This window comes from Carassius gibelio, chromosome B11 (assembly GCF_023724105.1).
Source record: "Carassius gibelio isolate Cgi1373 ecotype wild population from Czech Republic chromosome B11, carGib1.2-hapl.c, whole genome shotgun sequence".
Lineage (NCBI taxonomy): Eukaryota > Metazoa > Chordata > Actinopteri > Cypriniformes > Cyprinidae > Carassius > Carassius gibelio.
In genome coordinates, this window is record NC_068406.1 from 23,176,846 (window position 1) to 23,198,053 (window position 21,208).

General features: G+C 35.7%; 1 protein-coding gene across 7 annotated transcripts in view; it reads right to left on the reverse strand.

Moving 5' to 3' along the window:
- The window catches only part of LOC127968317 (sarcolemmal membrane-associated protein), a 52,060-nt gene extending 32,356 nt beyond the window's left edge, over nt 1-19,704 (reverse strand). For 5 of the 7 annotated variants that reach the window (XM_052569446.1, XM_052569444.1, XM_052569442.1 and 2 more), the window contains exons 1-3: nt 18,353-19,704; nt 7,387-7,534; nt 6,142-6,214 (exon numbers count right to left, since the gene is read on the reverse strand). In XM_052569446.1, coding sequence (XP_052425406.1) covers nt 6,142-6,214; nt 7,387-7,534; nt 18,353-18,550 — 419 coding nt within the window. In that variant the 5' untranslated portion in view covers nt 18,551-19,704. The remainder of the gene's footprint in view (nt 1-6,141; nt 6,215-7,386; nt 7,535-18,352) is intronic. The other 2 variants (XM_052569445.1, XM_052569443.1) reach the window with 1 other exon arrangement.
- Nucleotides 19,705-21,208: the final 1,504 nt, after the last annotated feature.

Here is a 21,208-nt window from a genome sequence, read left to right on the forward strand (position 1 = left end):
ATGCATTAAAAACAACAACAAATTCCTTGTGTGTTTGTGCACATCTGGCGAATTAAAGCAAATTTTGATTCGGTTCCTGTTTTTTTATTGATCAGTGTCTGCTAAATAACAAAATTTAATGTGAATAAAACTAAACTGACATTTTAAAACAAGGCCCAAATCAAATAAATAACACCAATAAAATAAATCTCTTCATATAAACAAAATAAGGCTTTGTCTGTGCTCTTTCCATTTAAAATTAGTGGCAGGCAACCTCTGCATTTGAATCATTATGCAATAAAAGATGCTGCATACAGTTTTAATCTAAATTAGCTTGTATATTTTAGAGGTGCACGATTATTTATCTGCCGATGATTAATGTGCATCTTGTCAGTGAAGCCGGTTCTCTGATCAGCAGAACTAATATGCATTAAACGGAGGCAAAATGAAAAGAAAAAATACCATCTAAACTTTTCCCCTCAAAAGACATACATTCGTATAAACTCCTGCCCCTAACTGAATCGCGATTGTTTAGCATCAACCGATCTGAATCGTCACATATTTAATTCGATTTTCATCCGGCTCATGGTTAATCGTTACATCCCTAAGACAAGAAATGGATTTCATGTGTCGCGACATTAATAAAGTAGCTATTCACAGCAGTTTAATGTCCCTGGTTTCTGTCATGAGTGTTAATCAAACAATAAAACAGAGAAAAATAACTTTTGTAGCTTTAACGGATTTATTTTATTTTTATTATTTAAACAGTGAAGACTATGCAGTGTTATTTTACATTTAAATATTACATTTCTGTACCTGAATACTGTTAAGACTTACCTGAAAAATATAAAGGAATTTATTCAATATGTATCTTTGTTCTATTATATCTACCTATGCTTGTAATTTGTTTATTTTCTATGCTGATTTACTCAACTCCAATCATTGAATAATTTTTTCCAAATAGAGCTTTACATGTCATCCGGTAACATTTTCATATTGCAATATATTATCGCAGAAAAACAAAATATCGCAAAGTGAGTTTTTTTCCAATATCGTTCAGCCCAAGTGTATAGCCTCCTTTAAAATAATAGGCATAATTCTATTTCTAACTCTTTAATTTGAAGCTCTGAGGATAGCAGCATTTCCCACAAGAGCATTGAGGGGCTTCAGACTCGGTGTCTTGTGAGTGTGTGTTTATGTAAGACAGAGATGAGTCTAGGGGTGCTCCGATCACGATCGGCCGATCGTTAATGCACATCTCGTCAGTAAAGCCGGTTTTCTAATCAGCGGTTAATTCCATCAGGTGCGTGATTTCACATAGAGCAGCTGTTACTACACAGAGCCGTTGTTAACTGAGAAGATGGGCCAATAAACGCTGAAAATTAACGTGATTTGCGCATCTTCTCTATTAACAACGGCTCTGTGTAGTAACAGCTGCTCTATGTGAAATCACGCACCTGATGGAATTAACCGCTGATTAGAAAACCGGCTTTACTGAGGAGATACGCATAACGATCGGCCGATCGTGATCGGAGCACCTCTAGATGAGTCACAGTAACTCTCCTGTTCCAAGCCTGCAGTCACACACTCACACACACACACACACACACACACACGTTTGGAGGTGGTTGTTCCAATATGGCAGTCATGGCTCAATGATAATTCATGAAGACTTGCAGATATCAACAAAGGCCGAAACAAACACTGAACTGGACCAAGAAGCATTTCATTTAAAACAACTGATTAAACCAATAAATGTTACATTTTTATATTATTTCCAATGGCAAAACAAAACACAATCCATTTATATATTCCTAAAAAAAAACTAAGAGGCTTCAAGTGATCTATATTTTTGTGAATGTCAACAACAGCCTATGAAAAAGTTATGAAGAAAAGTTATGAGTTACGAAAAAGTGCTAAGATTGACCACTGGCTCATCAATAAAGATTTAGCATAATAAAGCAGCTTCCACCTCAAGATCACAGTCAAAGAAGACATTACAGAAAAGCATTTGCAGAAATTTAACAAACCACAATGAAACCAATAAAGTATGATTGGCACATTGGAAATACATCACATTTCCTATGAGTAAAGTGGAAACAATGTCCCAGCTCTGCTTGTGGAGCTCTGCTGCAATCTGTGATCAATTACAGTGGGAAAGAAATCGAGTTCAACCAACGGAGGAATCGGGACATCTCCATCTAGTGCTTGACTTTCTCGCCCTCCAGATGGAAAATAAAACAATCAGCAGCCACCCATCCCTCAATGACGATCACATCTCTCTCGTTTGCCGTCCTTCAATAAATCTATCCATTTCAACACGGGGAGCAACGACGCAGATCTATCTGAAAGAGGCTAAACGGACAGCATCATTTGGAAAGAGTGAAGGCATTTTGCTGAGACACTCTGAAAGGAGGGGAGATTTCTTAAGCAGATGTCTTCTGTCGAATAGCTGGAAAGAATTTCAGCCGACTAGTGGGACGTAACGCTTTCAGAGGAACTGTTTCTCAGGCTGCCTTTTTGACCTCAAACAGCGAGTAAAAGCCCTGACCGCAAACACGTACAGCAGTCCCTCGAATGCATCTTCTAATAAACAGAAGACCCTAAACACGCATCTCCACTGGCCTGGCTGGGCTCCAGAGGCAAGAGCTCAACAACTAGACGCGTGTGGCTTCTATAAATACATCCACAAGCTGGATCTGAACATGCGTCTGGGTCGAGAGCTCAGCCAAGGAGCTCCACCGTCCTCAGAGACACAACTGATGTTTGCTGAACAGGCCAAGCGGATGAGAGAATTGGGAGCGGAGCGAACAAAGATCGGACAGTAGGCTTGTGCAACTGCAAATTATTCATATAAAACTATTAAATAATTTCTGCAGGACTAGAAACATCAACTTGTGACACAAATGAATTCATCTGAATAAATGTGGGCTGGGAGAAAAAGTTATTTACATCCCTTTTTACATAGTTTTTTTTTTCTACATTATTAACTTATAAATTCATTTTTGTGTTTGTGCGCACACTGTATTAATAATTTATAAAATTATTTATTTTAATGTTTTTAAAAATGTTTTTAATTAATCATTAAAAAAAAAAATTAAATTTTGAAAAATATATGAATAATTTGTATTAAAGAAATTGTATGTGTGAATTAATAATATATATTTTTTAATCGTATACATTTTATAAATATTCGATATATATATATATATATATATATATATATATATATATATATATACACACACACACACACACACACCATAAATCATTCTTAAACATTGCATCAAATTTCAATATATGATTTAAAAATACATTAATAAAACAACTAACATGAAACATTGCAGTATTGAATATGTAAGTGTATTATATGTATTAAATTATATACATAAATATATGTGTGTGTGTGAATGTATGTACTTATATGTAATATTTTATTACATATTACATATGTGCTTTCATTAATATACTTTTCTAATAAAATATTATACTAAATATAAATACATTTCCAAAATAATAATACAGGCCCAAGGCTTTGTTTGTACGATATATCGATATTTTCTTTATAAGCGATTTAATATGAGGCAATACCGTTTATATCGATATACAGTAGTTTAATACGAGCGCATCTGAAAATGCATCTGAGCTGCTGCTGAGAAAGTGCTTAATCCAATTTGTTCTTAACGTGACAAGCTTCATATTAAGGCCTTTAAAAACTGCTAAGACATAGTTTATAGTTTCGTTTTGCAGTAGTTTTAGTGGTTTTTCACGTGTTCAGACAAAAAGGCTGCATGTGCTACTCTCGCTGTTTAACGTGTTTGAGATGTGCCGTCTTCCTGAATGCATAACTTACATTTCACAGGTATATCCTCCACCTGTAAATGTTATAAAGCAATTTTCCTGTCAGAAGTGCATGAGCCTTCTGTTCAGGGATTGCTCTGCTAAACTCCAGTGAACGAGCACCGCCTCGCACATGCGCCAAACAGACAGAGCTCAATTAAACAGAAGCGCTATAATTATAATCACACAAGTCAGTCTATTTTTATGATAGCACTGACTGTAAAGAGACTTCAATGGAATATTTAAAACAGCCAAACACATTTATTTTCATTTTTAGTTTAGTGAATTTCCCTTCTGCTATAAAAGCCTTGTTTTTGTTTTTAGATTGTAATGTTACAATTTTGGAATGAAATGCACATATTATAAAGGCTTGCATGGTTACATTAACATTCCGTAGTCTTTAACATGTATTGTTTTGTTGGACAACATTGGGCGGTAAGTGAAATAAAGGGATTTAAATACAGATTTTTTTTAATCCAACTGCAAAAAAATACAGAGATATGATTTTTTTGCCCATATCTCCCAGCTCTATACAGGCCATTTAAAAACCGTTTTGAAGGGGGAAGACAGCTGGTCTAACTAACGGACTAGTCAATTATTAAACAAGCAGTCAACAATCCCTAACAGAGAGGGGTTAGAGTAAAGAAACAAGGTTCAGTCATTAATGCATCTAGCCACAGGGTGGATTTAGACACAGTCTGAGACTCAAAGTGTGTGGTCCCTCATCCCTGCCAGTGTTTATGGAGCTCTCTGCCATTTCCTCCTGCTCGTATTTATTCAGCGAGCACTTCCACGTTAGACAAGGAGAGCCATAAAAATCTTTTAAAGCCCCAAAAACAGCAATGATGCCCCCAGAACACACCTCGTTTCCACGCGAGTTGGCGCGAGAGCCATCTGCTTCACGGATGCCTTCCGTTAAATGATTTTTATAGCTGGTGATCCATGCACAGTCAAACATAGCATTCATATGGTGGTAGGAATTCCCCTCCGTCAACAAGCTCATCAATATCCATCTTCATGAATATAATAAACACCAGCCGCGCAGAGCATCAGATTACTAACTACACGACCGTTTGGCTCTGGAGCCAGGACGTCAGTTCAATGGACGCTATGGAGCCTTTTAACTCAATGAAGAGAATGCAGGTGAACGGTCAAGTCGCTGGAATATGCCTAGATGTGAATGTAATAAAAGCTGACTGGATTTGGTGACACTCAAGCGACTAATGCTGTAGAAACGGAGCAGATGGAGGCGGATGAGACCTGCGAGACCCCTACGGTGCCTGTGCTCATCTCTCGTCTCAGACAGTCTGCTGTTCCTGCAGCTTCACCAAAATCCAATCAAAAATCAATAACTGCCCGGGGCACAGTGAATCACACAATGTAATGGAGGCCTTTGGGCCATAAAAAAAAATAAAAACCCATCACTACCATCACATTTGAAAAGAACACTGTGTGTTAAAGCAGTGCAATTTTACATTTATTGATAGATTTTTAAATCAGATTAAATTTTTATATTCGGCCCTTAATTTTTTAAGCCATTTTCACACGTTTTTTTGGTTCTATATTTTTTTTAGACTATATTAAATTTTCTTTTATATATTTCAGTTTCAGTAATTTTAGTACTTTAAGGTAAACTAACTGAAAATTATTTTTGTAATTTATTTTTATTTAAAGCTATAATAACAAAGGGTTAAACACAATTTGAGTATCACACAGCAGCCACAGAAAATAATACAGGCTTATTATTTAGGTAATAAAAACTGAGCTAGGTAAAACAACATTACACAGACATTTATGTGCATTTAAGAGACTGTTTTCTGTAAATTAATATATGTAATTTCATTCTGAATATTCTGAAAAATCAAAAGGCTTTGCCTACATTTAAAAAACAACAGTGCATCATTGTAACATGTGGGGAGGTAATAAGTGTAAATATGTGCATTTGCTAAATAACTGAGAAAATAATAAAAAAAATTAAGAAAATGATACAACCACGAAACAAAAACCAGCATAAAAGCCAAGATCTGCTCCTCCACTAATTTCCGTCATACAACATTTGGCCACTAACTGTCAAACTAACAGCCCACATCTCATTTCCTCTGAACAAGCACAGGCAAATGTTGTTCTGGTCAAGTGAATCAGTGGAATCAGCAGCTGTACGCCTCAGCTCTCAGAGATTTTATCACATTATGTGCATGTTTTATAAGTGATCGAGCTTGTAATACCTTAAAGAATATCTCACCAGGTTGAGCAAAGCCTTAATAGAAGCTTTTTCTGAGATTAAACCATGAAAAATATGAATAATCTTTAAACAGGACTTACTCTGATCGGCGCCGAGCTTCCATGCCATCTGGTAAGAAGAGCTTGATGCTCGACACTATACAGCCATGAGTGACTAAACAACAAGAGAAACATCAAATACGGATGTATGACAAACAGTGGTTACACAAAATAGCATTATTTCATTACAAGAAGAATTTCAACAAAGCTACAGCTTATCTCAAGCAAAAACAGCTCATTAAAATGAACTAATATGATCAAAATCATCCAGAGACTGATATGAATTCTTGACGTTTGAATGAGACTTGTGCCAAAACAACAGAAAAACTCAAATGAACACTACTCAAACGTGACAGTTTCCAAAGACAACTGGAACCTAATTTCAATACCTCACCAGTTAAAATACTGGTTTTCATCTTCATGTGTTATTTAGTTCTGTAATGTTTGCTTGCATTCGTTTTAAAGGGTAAGTTACTTTGCATCTGTATCTGATTGTGCAAGCGTCCCATTGCATGTATTTGAGTTACGACACACCAGAGCAGCAACCAGACAGAGTTCTTGGGTTTCTAAAGCAGTCTCTGCATTACAGCATCATCAAAAAGTGTAGTATATAACGGCTGCATGTGTGTGACCCTGATTCCTGAACCATAACACACACACACACACAAAGCAAACATGCAATAGTGTCATATATTACAATAACAAAAAAAACAGGGTTCCACATTAAAAGTCATCAGCACTAAAAATATTAACAAATGGTTTAATTCGATCTACAAGCATGGCATTAAGCAAGTGACACTATTTTATATATATATATATATATATATATATATATATATATATATACATATTTATTTATAAACAATTATTATAATATATTTAATATTTCATATGTTTATATATTTAATATATATTAAATATAATATTTAAATTTTTAAATAATTTAATTAATTAAAAACAGTATATTTATATAAAATATTCAATATATTTTGTATTTGTTATATTTATCGAGAAGTAAAATATACTATATTTAATACATACTATATGTCTAAAATATATTGTAGCATTTAACAATATATTAAATGAATATCTATATATTTTTAGTGTATAAAATCCACACAAAAAATTCTAACTCGATAAAAATTTTGATTTAATAATACATATGTAAATATTAAATGTGCAACATAAAAAAAACGAAAAAATTAATAAATAATAATTATACAGTCGTTTTATATCCAGACAGATCATGTTTCATTATTGCAGGCAACACTGACAGGCTTTCCTCACCTTTCCGGGTGTTCTCCGTCACATCCACCCCAAACTGAATGATGTCACCGGAGAGCACCTCACAGGGAGGGCTCTCCTCCGACCCCCGGCTCAGACGCTGGCTGTTGATGAAGGTGCCATTGCTGCTTTTGGTGTCCTGAAGATAGAACTGAGAAGAGAGCGGAGACGGAAAGATTACCGACGCGTCAAATACAGCACTACACTGAAGAGTGCAGAACAAATGTCACAGATGAAAGACAGCGATTGTTAAAAGGAGGAAGCACTCAAGATAAACTTGCATCGACAAAGAGGAGAAACAATAAGACTATAGTTTATAGAGGTCGGCAGTTTCATTGTTACAAAACAGGTTATAACACATTTTAAATGCAGTAGAGGAACATAAAACCTATAATTTTACTAGATTGGCAACTAGACACCTCAGTTTTGTTATTGTTTACTACAGCTATTAAAAATAGTTTTAAAGAGGCAGTAGTAAAACATAAAAGCCTGGTAAAACTGACTTATTTCAGTTTTGTTCTTTTTATTAAATTAAAATGAAGCCAATATAAAAATAAAATACAAATAGACGAAAAAAAAAAAAAAAAAAAAGTTTGTTTAGGCAACTTCAAAAATGTTGCCTATACAGATATTAATATAAACAATTGCTCATTCAAAATATTACTAAGAATACATAAAATTAGAAATATTGTCTTTAACTGAAAAGTTCAAGTGCTAAAATTTAACTTAAATTAAATAAAATTTAAATTAATGCTTTAAAGTATTAAAAAAAATGTTTTAATTATAGTACGAACAAAGTAAAATTACTAAAACTTACAAAAAATATATACAAAATATTAATAAATACTATAATGGTAAATAAATAATGCTAAAATAAAACCAGCACCCATCTGACAAATGAATTAGCTTTCTATTGTGATCAAACATCACTAATTCAATGTTATCTTGAACCGAAAGGCAATCGAAAGCAACCTCTACTCATACAAGTTACTGGTGAAGATAACCAATACTGTCCTTAAGTGTCTCAACATCCCTGATCAGTCTGAGCTATGCACCTAATAACACACAGCCATCAAGGCCGCCAGAGAACTGGCTTTGGAGCTGTCATGAATTGTAATTGTTTCATGTACTCAGTTGAACTCCCTTCATTCAGAATGAATGCTGCTGAATTTCCTTCTCTCGGCTGGATGAATAGATACACTGTCAAACACGACTACATTATTTCCGCCAACATCCCACATCATGCGTCACGTGTGGGCATCGCTGCTAACAGGTTCATCAGGTTAAGTCACATGATGAATGCGGTTTCCTTCAATGCAACTGAATCAAGGTTATGACTTCATTAGACCCACAAACCTGACATTTTAATTTACACTGTGCATCTGATTGGCCATATGATCAAGCAGGAGTGGAGCGCTATCACATCCCCCATCATAGCAGGAGTGAAATGTGATATCTGGGTTTGTCTTACGTGTATTTTGGCATGAAGACTGCATGACATTTGTGATGCATTAGCAACCAGCTCATTTGGAGAAAACAGATTAGCTCAAATGCATAAAGAATAAGGCTGGTTTAATTCAGAAATACATCTTTATCAAAGCCAAGCAAGAGGAGCGTAACGCATGCAGAAGCAGAACTGCGTCTGATTCACAGTTTGATATAGCTGGATGCTACAAACAGTCCTTCTACTTTTCTAAGTGACTTAGAAAAAAAACACAGAACTAGTAAGTGTACAAGCAAATGAGAACGAATGGAGAAGCACAAATGACATAGCATATTCCCTCCTATTTCCTCTTGCTAACGGCTGTGTGGACTGTATTCTGAGGTTACTGTGGTCGCAGATCTCTTTACGTTTTACATTTGTTACATGTTATAAAAGTCCGTAATGTTAATGTCACTTATGCATAAGCAGGAACTGAGTAAAAATTCGATTATTGAAACTCGATAGGTAGCACTACATGACTGCAACAAAACTATTAACATTTATACTTCAATCAGATATTAACAAACAATATCTACTGATATGTTAAGAATTATTTAATAAGCATTAAAATACAGGCACCATTTAAAGAAATAGGTATGAATAAGACATGCACTCCTGCAGGTATTCACAAACGTTTTTGATAGCGAAACCCCTTTGGCATTAAATATTTACATCGAGATTTAAGTCAATAATTTTAAAACATTTTCACATGTTCAGGCTTCTCTGATGTTGGTTAACAGTCACATGCAAGAAAACAAAAGTATGCAATTTTACAGTCATTTGAATTGCCTTTTTTAATATTTAAAAAAAACAGTTTTCAAAATTTATTATTTTGAAAACGTAGTTTATTTATTTACATATTAGTGGTGCATTATTTGTTTAAAAAGTGTACTTTATCATATATTATGGTTTCAACTGCAATGTAATAAACATTTAGGCAAAAAGGCCACAATATTATCATCGTTAATAACAATATATTATTATTTTTACTCCATAAAAATATTAAACAATTCAAAAATAACTGTACTTTTATAAGAAATTTGTATTTTATAATTTAATTTTTACACCACTTTAAAACTATACTGTCAGACAAACTTCAATCTACATTATAACAGTTCTCATTTTTTTCTCTCAGCCTTACTTGGTAGTGTGAAATGTGATTCCTAAACTATAATTATAAAGTCAAATGGTAGCAGTTTAGGGAGGAACTTCAGCATGCCTTCATTTATAAACAGCTGGCATGTTAAATATTGATTAAATATGCTGGGACACGGCACTAATGCACCTGCGTGTGACACAGCGACTGTCAAGTGGCTCCTACACAGGGAGTACAATACGAGAGAGCGAGAAAGAGAGAGGGATGATTTTTCTGTCAGCGATTCGCCCCCACATCCCATCGTCGAAGCACACACTGCCACCAGCCTTCAACACAAATCTGACTTGAAGTTATTCTGCAGCACGTCTCAAACTGGTGCCAGTATTCCTGAGATCAGCGTGAAGGTCATCATTCATCCTATATGAAATCTTTTTATATTCTACCTAACTGAGTCCATGTGCAGACTGGAACTATTTTGAGTGCGGGTTTTATATAAGCTGTACAGAAAGGCAGTATTACCCTGTGCAAACAAGAGCAGAGCAGAATTGTGCAATTAACACTTCCAACACTGATAATTAATAGGAATCATGGGAAGGAAGGAGGTGGAATATCAACTTCAGTTCTGCTGGTAGAATGGTTTAAGCAAGACATTTCTACTCTAGTTGGAAGATGTCAAATACAAGACATCTCATACGAATGCTCCTTTATTAAAATTAAATAAGAATGCAATTTTAACAAATTCAATTAAAATGTCTTAATGTTTCCAAAAAGTAGCCTTCCACTTTTTAAAGTTTTCACTCAAGTCAATAGGTTTGATATTCTCCAAACACTGCAATCATGAGCTATATTCATATCCACATTTCAACATAAAGTAGAGCAAATAGACAATTATACAATACAAATTGTTTTAAATAGTTATCCATGTCTGTATTTTTCTCTCTCCATGAACTAAAATTAAAATCATAAACTCATTACTTCAAAATAAACATTAACTGCAGTTAAATATTAAAATAAAACTCAAACTAGTATTATGTTAGTTACAAAGGCATTTTAAAACAAACAAAAAAACGAACTACATTAAAACTAATAGACAGAAAAACTGACAAATAAAGACAATTAAAATAAACAAACAATTAAGACAAAAACAGGAAATATAAAAATTTAAATGAAACTAAAAATCTGAAATAACTGGTGCACGTTCATTTTCATTACAAGGAGATTCGGTGAACTCCATTACTTCATTTCTTTTTGGTCATAACAGTACAAAAGCTAACATCATACTGTCTGTGTTGGCTTCCCTTAATCATATCAGCCAAATGTCCCATGATTTATTTCATGCGAACAGCTCTGAAAGCCAATGCTGAGATCTTGAAGGAATGCAGAGTTTACGCTTCAAAAGCAAGTCTAAACCTAAATCACTCCTACCTGAAGAGCCCCATCCTAGGAAGGGAAACAAACGGCCTGGCTGAGGAAATGATCATCGATCGGTGCAGGCTGTGTAAAGCAGTTCAGCTACAGCAAAGACACTAACCCGTTAAGCTTGGTTACTAATCAGTCAGGCAATAAAGCACCCTTAACCTCAATCCTCAAGAACCAGGCAAATCAATACGAAACTGGAAAGCTTAAATCTTCTCATTCATGCTGGAAATGTGATGCATGTAAACAAACTCCTTGCAAGTACAATTTTAGCAAACCTGAATTAATTACTGCAGCAAAAACAAATATAAAAGCCTCCAATATATTTACTCAGTCAAAATACACTCATACTTCAATAAACAACCTATTATAATACAGAGGCCAGTAATCAATATCAACTTCTGAAGTTCTGGCCAATGTTTGCGTTTCCTAAAGCCTGGAGTCTGTCGTTCTCAAATACTATGAATCTTCTAAGAACTTAATAAAAACCAAGGCCAAAAAGTTTATTCCAATAAAGTCTTCAATCACTAGCTTTTCAAAACACCAGAGCTAAGGCAAAGACCTGGAGAGTAGAGAATTATAGGAAATAAAATAAATCACACCAAATTTGCCAAATCAAAAGTATGAACTAGATTAGTACAAAAAGCTCCAGCAGAGGTGAGATGAAGAAAAAAGGGAATGAGAAATAGTAAATACTTTGTTGATGGTTGTGAATTAGTTAAGTACAGCAGTTTCTTGAAAGATGTCATGGTCTCAGCAGATTAGATGATGGGGGTTTGCAGCTGATTTCACGAGGGAAGAGCGAAGCGAGTAAAGGTTTCAGTAATTGCCCTTCTGCCTAATTGTGAAGGAATGACCATGCAGCTTCATCTACAAACATCAAGCATATTTCATGCTTCAGTTATTTGAGGTTAGAGATATAATGAGGAGCTGCTAGCATCACAGAACAGTCAGGAAAATATCAAACAAGTGCTAGCCATGGACTCATTCAATGTTTTCAATGAAAGCTCATGTTAATCGTGATGTGCAGTGAGAAGGGTTTGATCCTCATTGCAGATATATGCTCTGGAAATAGCTCAAGTTTAAAAAGGGGATTGATTTAAAAGCTACAAATAAGGAGACCACTGAGAGAGTGTTTACAGTTACTTAGAAACCAAATGAAGAATGAAATGATTTTAGTAGCTTGGAAGAAAACATGAGGACCTGTAAAATAAATGTAGTGTAGTATCTTAAAACATGGCTTGATACGTGTTTGAAATATAAAACGTAGTAAGAGCGTCCTATCTGCTTTCCACTGAATTAACAGGGTGGATAAAATGGACTCAGTTTCATGAGTATAGCACTGTAGACGTATGTCAGAGCTTTGTGTGGTGTTGAAAACTTCACATTTAAGAGATTATGACGGCATGGATTTACATAGATAACATATGATCCAATTAAGACGTCTCGGTTAATATTATTAATTGCACTGACAAGATCTCATTAGATAACAGCACTTGCACAAGAGTCTTTCTCCAGATAGAGTCCTACGGTTTGTTACCGGTTGTCTGCAGCATTGTATGCGTCTACAAATATTAAACAATTGCAAATGAGATTTGATATTTCTATGAAAGCGGTATGAATTATTAGAAAGCATTGCCAAATCAGGACGCTAGCTCATGTATGAACTCCAAGACATGGATTACAATAATATCAGTATTTTCTGCCGATAAGGAGAGAGACAGAGTGTTGTACAGCTGTTTGAGATCTAGGGTGTGGGTCGCCCCGCGGGGCACTGGGCTCCAGTAGCTAAAGTCAGCTGCTTGCCAGTTGTCCCTGTCTTGATGCTGCCTATAATAACAACAGACTGAAAATAACAGGGCGCAAATGGCATCATACTATTTTAAGACTCGACAACAGAGTGCACACTTAATTTGCAATGGCCAGCAGCTAAAAATGCTAAAAACAGATGATCAGATGCCCCACAGACACATAAAGAGAAATCATTTAATGAGAGATGTAAGAGACTTGAGAAACTGCAGAACAATAAATATCAGATGCACTAAACGGAAAAGCAGCAAAAAGCAAAATGTATTTAATATGACATTTTACATAACTAGGACCAATAAAATGTAATGTGACTTCCATGTGCATCTCGTCAGTAAAGCCGCTCTTGTGTAGTAGTGTAGTAGTGAAGTGCTTTCAGATCAGTCTTGCCAAGTTCCCCGTTTTCTGCAGAATTGGGCTACTGTTGTTTTGCATATTCGTGGATTGAAATGTCCCCAATAAAGCAATATTCAGAAATTTTACTGGATGACCCCACTGGGAAAAAAAAGTGTATTTTGGCTAGAAGTGATGGTTTAAAAATGCGCCTGGTTTCACAGCCTAGTCCCAGACTAACTTGCATTTCCGAGCTGTCTTAACTGAAAGCAACTTGATATCTGAAGATTATGTCAGTGCCATTAATTTGCATCAAGATGCAGATGAGTAAGGTTTTTTAAGGCACATTTTAAAAGCTACTTAACCCTTTAACGCGCTTTAGCTGGGGTGAAGCTAGATTGGAAACACAGCGCTTTTCATATTCAAGTTTGTAAAATACATGCTGATGTCTACTGACACGGCAATAATGATCCTTACAAATATAATCTGACTTCATTAATATCATAAACGGATTGTGTAGGTAACTATAAAGTTTACTCTGCTCTTCTCCCAGTTTACTGGAGACCTACTTTATTTAACGTTTTTCAGGGAGGAGAGGATCCCACAGCTCAGATTCAGCATTATCTAACATTGCGGCGCCCATCACCCGGTATAGATTATTAACACGGTCGATATAAAAGTCTTTATAGATTTACTTGCACATATTTCAGAATCGGAATATCAGATTATACCTAATATAATGAGCATGTCTGTGAATATTTTTAATAAAACAGGAAAAACTAAATATGAGCGATCCATGTGTCATACAGATCTATTGTGAATGCGTTGCGTCACATGACAAGAATGACATGTGTGAAAGGGTTAAATGTCCTAATTTAACTAAGGCGTAATCCTGGCCTAATCTAAGCCTTGTCTATGAAACCAGGCCTGTTTTTTTTCTTTCATGCAGCTTTTCACTTCACAAGATGTTAAATGATGAACTGAAGTCATGTGGATTATTGTGATGTTTTAATCAGCTGTTTGGACTCTCATTCTGACGGCACCCATTCAGTGCAGAGGATCCATTGGGTAGAATGTGACGGAATGCTACATTTCTTCAAATATGATGAAGAAACAAACTCATCTACTACTTGGATGACCTTAGGGTGAGTGAATTGTCAGCATATCTTCATTTTCGGGTGAAACGATTCCTTCAGGTAAATGTCCGATGTTCAAGTCAACTCAAAGAAAGACACAAACAACTCTTATTTCTACTTAAGAGTGTATCCGAAGTATAGGGCAACACTAGAGCTTACAAACTTACAAATTTAATGCAACAATACAAGTAGATCAAAGCAAACCTGTGCATTCACCAACTCAAATCCTGAAGGAAAACATAATGAGAAGTGAACCCCATTAATTAAAAACTGGTTTAACTAGAGCACAGATGACAGCCCAGAGCCTGGCAGGACAGTGCATCTTGGCTTCATTCTCATGGGTGTCATTTTGCCAAACCCATTAGAAGAAATAACAGTCTCCAGTCTGAGAGCAGTCATCTAGACACTCTATTAGCAGCCTTGAGGCTTTGATTGATGTCTATAAATGCAGGCGACATTCTCAGGCATTTAGTAGCAATCGTCCCCCTTTCAGCAATGCCGCATTTGTAGTACACAGCATCACAAAGCCTGTGGACAGGTGGTGATATTGGCACCATTGCACATTATGGCAACTATTGGCTGGCCCAGTTTAGGTAGCTTCATCTTGGCACCTCTTTCCGACAGAAACCGTGCCAATAGGAGCAAACTCTCTTCAGGTCATTACTGCACTGTCCTACGTGGACAATCAATCCCCGTGAGGGAAATAGACGGTTATTAGATTTTCAATCTTAAGCAACAGCTGATAAAAACTAAGCAATTTAGACTAAGTAGGAAAAGTAAAAGTTTAACTAAAAGTTAACATTTGCTGTAGACTAAAATCAAGTTTAAGAGGAGTTTGTTTCTTCATCAGATTTGGGGACATCAGTTAACGGCTTGTGAAGTGAAAAGCTGCGTTTGAAAGAAATCAATCCATCATTTTAAAGTTTCTAACTTCAAACCAGTCTTCAGAATCAGGAGAGAATTATTCACAAATCAATCACTGTTTACAAGGCAAAATTGGATTATGGACTATTTTGGCCAAAAGCAATGGCTTGAAGTTAAAATCTCTCTAGAGATTTGCGTTACTCTAAATCTGACGGCACCTATTCACTGCACAGGATCTATTGGTAAGCAAGTGATGACATGCTACATTTCTCCAATTTTTTTCTGATAAAGAAACAAAGTCGTCTACATCTTGAACAGCCAGAGAGTTGGACATGTTCAGCAAATTTATATTTTTTCCTATAATGCAATGGAGAAAAACATGTTCTGCAGAAGTATTTAAAATGTACCAGTAAATATTAGTTAATAATCAACTACTTCTGAAATACTGATGATGAAATGACATTCTTTTATAATAGAATATAATGCAAAGTTTTGAGATTGACAAGTGCATTTAAGTGCAGGAATGTATTCATTACATGACAGTTCACTAAGTGTAGAAACTGCAATTTAACTTGATAACCATAACAAGACCGCATCTCAGTGAACCAAGAAACATTGATTCCAACAGTCTATGATTGGTGTAAGCTAAAATGCATTATCAAAAATCAAACGAGATGAAGTCTACATTATCAAACACATTAACACATAGTTAAATAATTTATAAAACAATCCAGGGACATATTTTCAGTAAAAACAACTATATTTTAATATATACAAAGACTGTGATATAAAATAACTGACATCATGTTATGAGAATTTCTTCATTTCTTCTCTAGGTTTAAGTAAGGTTTGAGGTTACAAAATATTTACAACATCATTCTTATTGGTATTTAGCACATCAAGGTCTGTAAAATAATCATTCTTCTTTAATTTTCCAGATTAAAGTTTTCTTTGAGTTGTTTCTGAAGGGTTAATCACCTCACCTGGTTTTGTAGCGTGCAGCACTCCCTTAATTCAAACACCACACCTTAATCTACATGACTGCAGTTAGCAACCATAGCCGCAATTATTTCACAACAGCTGAGAAATTATCGCCCAGAGTGATGATGGCAAAACTTCACTGCATCAAATACTTCCTCTTTACAGGCAAAACACACCTACACGCCACCTCTTTACACATGCTAACTGTACTAACAACAAATAGAGAAATCCTTATGTTAGACAGAGCCACACAAAACCACTCTCAAAACATCCCAAAGAAAACCACTGAAAACCATAAGCTTCCCTGAGGGAGAAAACAAGTTATGACTCAATACATTCTGTGCACTTGCACTGTCAAAATGTGTCATCTGAAAGTAGAAATCACTAGCATTAAACCAAAACTCACACTAAAAGCATGTTCGTGGATAATATAGGTGTGAGTGGAATATGTTCTGCTGCTTTCAACAGGATTATTTTACACTTTCATTCACACACGATGCTGTGAAATGAGAGCCACACCTGACATCTAAAACCTCGACATCCAATTTCACAAGCCAGACCAGAATTAAGAGCAGTCATTTTCAGCATCAACACATGGAGCAAAGAAATGCCACAGCAATGTTTTACTTCGATTTACCACAGCAGTGTTATGTGAGAACAATTCATCTGTTGCTGTCAATAAGCTCTGTCGCCTTTCACGAGAGATTGGTGAAATGGCAAACAAGCACATTTTATCTGTCCAATGTCACATAAACATCACTCTGTAGATCAGAGATGCCCAAGTCCTTTGACCTTTGATTTGGCACGCCATACCATAATGACAGGGGACTGGTGGACAAGCCATTAATATTAATTAGATTGTTTTATATTAACATATATTTTTCTTTTCTTTTTGCATTGAAATGTGTGCTATATGTATTAATTTTGTTTACAAATACATTACAATGTAATACTATAAGCTCATTTTAGCATATATATATATACACACACACACAGCGGCCCAAAATATCTGGACACACAAGCCACACTTGGGTCTGGTGCATGAATCTCATTGAATTAAAGTTTTAAACCATGCATCATTTATTTACATGAAATATAGTACAAGCATGTTTTATGTCAGTAGGTCTCAACCAAGGGACTCATGTATAAAACTGACAACATGCATTTTTCAAATACAATGCAACAAATACAATTTTCTTAAGGACTATGATCTTACCTTTCTTACTGACTATGGAGTCCTTTGTTTATCTGTTTGTCATTTTACATAAAAAAAATACTAATTTAAAAAGAAAGATGATTTCGAGCCAATGAGCAAAAACGGCTGGGAAAAAGTGAAATTAGTTCCAAAAACTAAAAATTGGCTTTGCATAATATAATTTTGCTAATGCAATGGCATTCAAGCATTAATTGTGAAGTAACACGTTACAATAAGGTTTCCCCATTAATTTTGAACTAACAACAATTAAAAAAAGAGCGGTAATACTTTTGCCTCTTTCAGTTAATTTCAACATTACCTAACATATTACAAAAATAGACCGTTTTATCTGTTATGGACTAACAATGAACAGCTGTATTTTTATAAATGTTAACAAAGATGAATAAAGAGCGTTACAAATGTACTCCTCAATGATAGTGAATATTAATGGAACTTTATTGTAAGTGTTACCAACTGGGGCTTTTAGTGTCTAAATACTTCTGGGTGGGGACCACTGAATGTAAGCCTATTGTAGACAGAAAATCCTAATGAATCAAGACAGCTCGAGGAGCATTTTTCATCTGCATGTCAAACAAGCAGCTGACTTAAAAGCCAAACTGACCTGTTCTGCCTGCAAAGAGCTACAACACCCGACTTACCTTCCCCGTCTTGTGGTCAAACCACACCAGAGCGTGGTTCCTGGACAACACCTTGCAGTCGAAGGTGGCATTGTTCTGGGCAGGGCGGCACCGGGCCACGGAGCGCCCGATCTTGACCGGCTCATCCAGGTAGACATGACGTTCCTGAAACGGGTGTGAATTCGGGCGACAGGTGAACACGGCCAGCGCTGAAGGCATTGAGGATGGCTTGGGAGTGCTACTCCAACCAGAGACGAAAGACAGGGCTTCTTGATCCAGACTGGCCACTTTCTTGCTCCAATTCTCCAATCTTTTTAATTAATTATCTTTTTAATGAAAAACTCTAGACAAGGCTCTCCTGCTGACTACATAACGTCAAAATGATTGTAGTTAGACACTATGTAGATGACTTCTTCATGCCCCCTTGCGAGACCCCCATGATGCCAACCCAGCTGCCCAATTCCATACAAAAATTGTTTATTTTTATTTGACAGTCCACAACTTGAGCAGCTACACCTCGTTCCCAACACAATTCATCTTCATCCCCCTTCACAACCATAGGCCTGACCAAAACACAAGCCAATAAATCTAATATACTAGTAGTTAATCTGTTGGACTAACTAATCTATACTTCCCCCCAAAAAAATAAGACGTTAGGCATGCGTTTCTGTCAATGACTTCTATATACAAAACGCACTAATGCAAATGTTAAACCATAACTAGGATTATTAACGTGAGTGGGTTTGGTATGCAAGTATGCAGGACAGATCATCAACCCACCACTCCCTAAGACTGATCAGCCTTTTACTATGAAAACAAAAGAGCAAAGACCTAATCAACCCGACATTTACAAGCTTTAAACTGTCACAATTCATGTAAGCTTTATAAACCGCCCCCGCGGAGGGCGCTTTCTAGCGTACCAGAGCGAGAGCTGGCTAACTTCATATTAGCGCGTTAGCTTCGCTGAGGTAACTAACGGTGGCCTTTATCTTCTATTTATCAAGCCTCTCGGACTGAAAGATACTTTAGAAATAATTCCGGGTGAATTTATCCAGGAGGAAGAAGTTATTCTTTCGTCTGTGCAACTTTCGTGCGCAGAGAATTCGCGCAAATCCAGTATTAGCTCGGGAGCTCGATACCTAGCTTAGCTCGCTGAGGGACGCGATTCATTTCCCCAGAAAAGAAACTCGCAAACGAATAAAGTCCGTCACACGGTCCTGGTCTAATCCGTGCAGGTCTCCGCTCCCGCGGACACTGAAAACGGGAGGAAAATCGTTGTGTGCGAGAGGATAATTGGAAGTAAGTCGCCCTCCTGAAGAGATACACACATACACACGAACACACACACCGGCCACAAACCGCCGCGGGGCTCGCGCACCACTGAGAAAGGGGCGGGGACTCCGTCGTGACGCGCTAATGAGGGCGTGGCCAATGTGTGGACAATTTTATTTTTACTTTTTTTAGTAAGTAAGACAAAAAATAAATATTCAAATAAATACATATGAAATTAAACTTTTACGTTTTCACTTCACTTTAAATAATCGAATAAATGACTTGGTAAAACGAACACAATTAATTTGTATTTAAATTCAGTCCTGTATTCATTTTTGTAGTACTTTTTTCACTTTATTTAAATGTATTTATAAAAAAAATAGGTTACACTTTATTTGAAGGTGTCCTTGTAACAGTGTAATTATACATAAGTACTGAATAATATTAATTAACTACATGTAGATTTGGGCTAGGATTAGGGTTTGGTTTAGGGTTACATGCACATAATTATGCATAATTTATTGTTATTTAAAATACTTAATGCATGCAATGTGTAACAAGAACAACTTCAAATAAAGTGTTACAAATTTTTTTTTACATTTTATTATGTTTAATCTGCTTTGTTGTGTCTTTACTTGTCATTGATTTATTTGTTTCTATGTTTGTTTGTTTAAACTTTTTTATTATTCTCACATTTGTATCTACATATTATGATCTTATAATGATCCCAGCCTTTATGAATATATGGTAATTTCTAAACCATATTCATGAGGTGCTGGCTGGATTGCCTTTTAAAATCAGCACTGATCTGAAGGAGTTCCTTCACTATCTGGTCCAATTTATTCATTTAAAAAGTCCATTGAGCACCTAAAGATTACAAACATGAAGAGTTTACTTAATATTCATTGACCAAACAGCTCACTTAGCAAACTGAGAAAACACAAAACAAATGCATATTGGCAAAATCAAAGCCTTTGGAAGGTACTTCTAGGCTCCCGGTAAACATACAAGATATTTATGGAGTTAAAAATAATCCCTGGAAAGTATTTTTGTTTCAATGAAATGAAATTAAATGAAATTAAAGAAATGAGGAGAGGGTTTCAAAGCTAACTCCACCCCCTGTCCCTCTGTTTGGACTTGGAGACTGTGGACTAAATTACACTGAACATCTGTCATACCAAATGGAGTGTGTTGATTTGACTCTAATGTCTTGCTCAAGCTAATCCAATTGCTTTGTCTTGGTTCTTAATATGACGCATAAGAAGTAAGCATAAGAAGTAATTAAGTGATCACTGTTGGAACATATATATGCAAACAATGGTGTGGTTCAGTGGCAGCTAAACGTTCAGTGCTAGGCCACTATGAACTCCATTCCGCTCTGTTCATTTGATTGAAAATAGACAACAGATCCTACTATGTTATTATTTTTAACAAGTGTGCCACAGAAATTTACAACTACAATAGTCCTGAGATAAAACAAAACCACATTTGACCTAAGAATTTTAATATCAGATTAAATAAATGACATTAAACTTAATCATGCAAAGATGAATTTGAAAAGCATTATAAGTTTTTCTCATTCTATACTATAGTCATAATTTATGT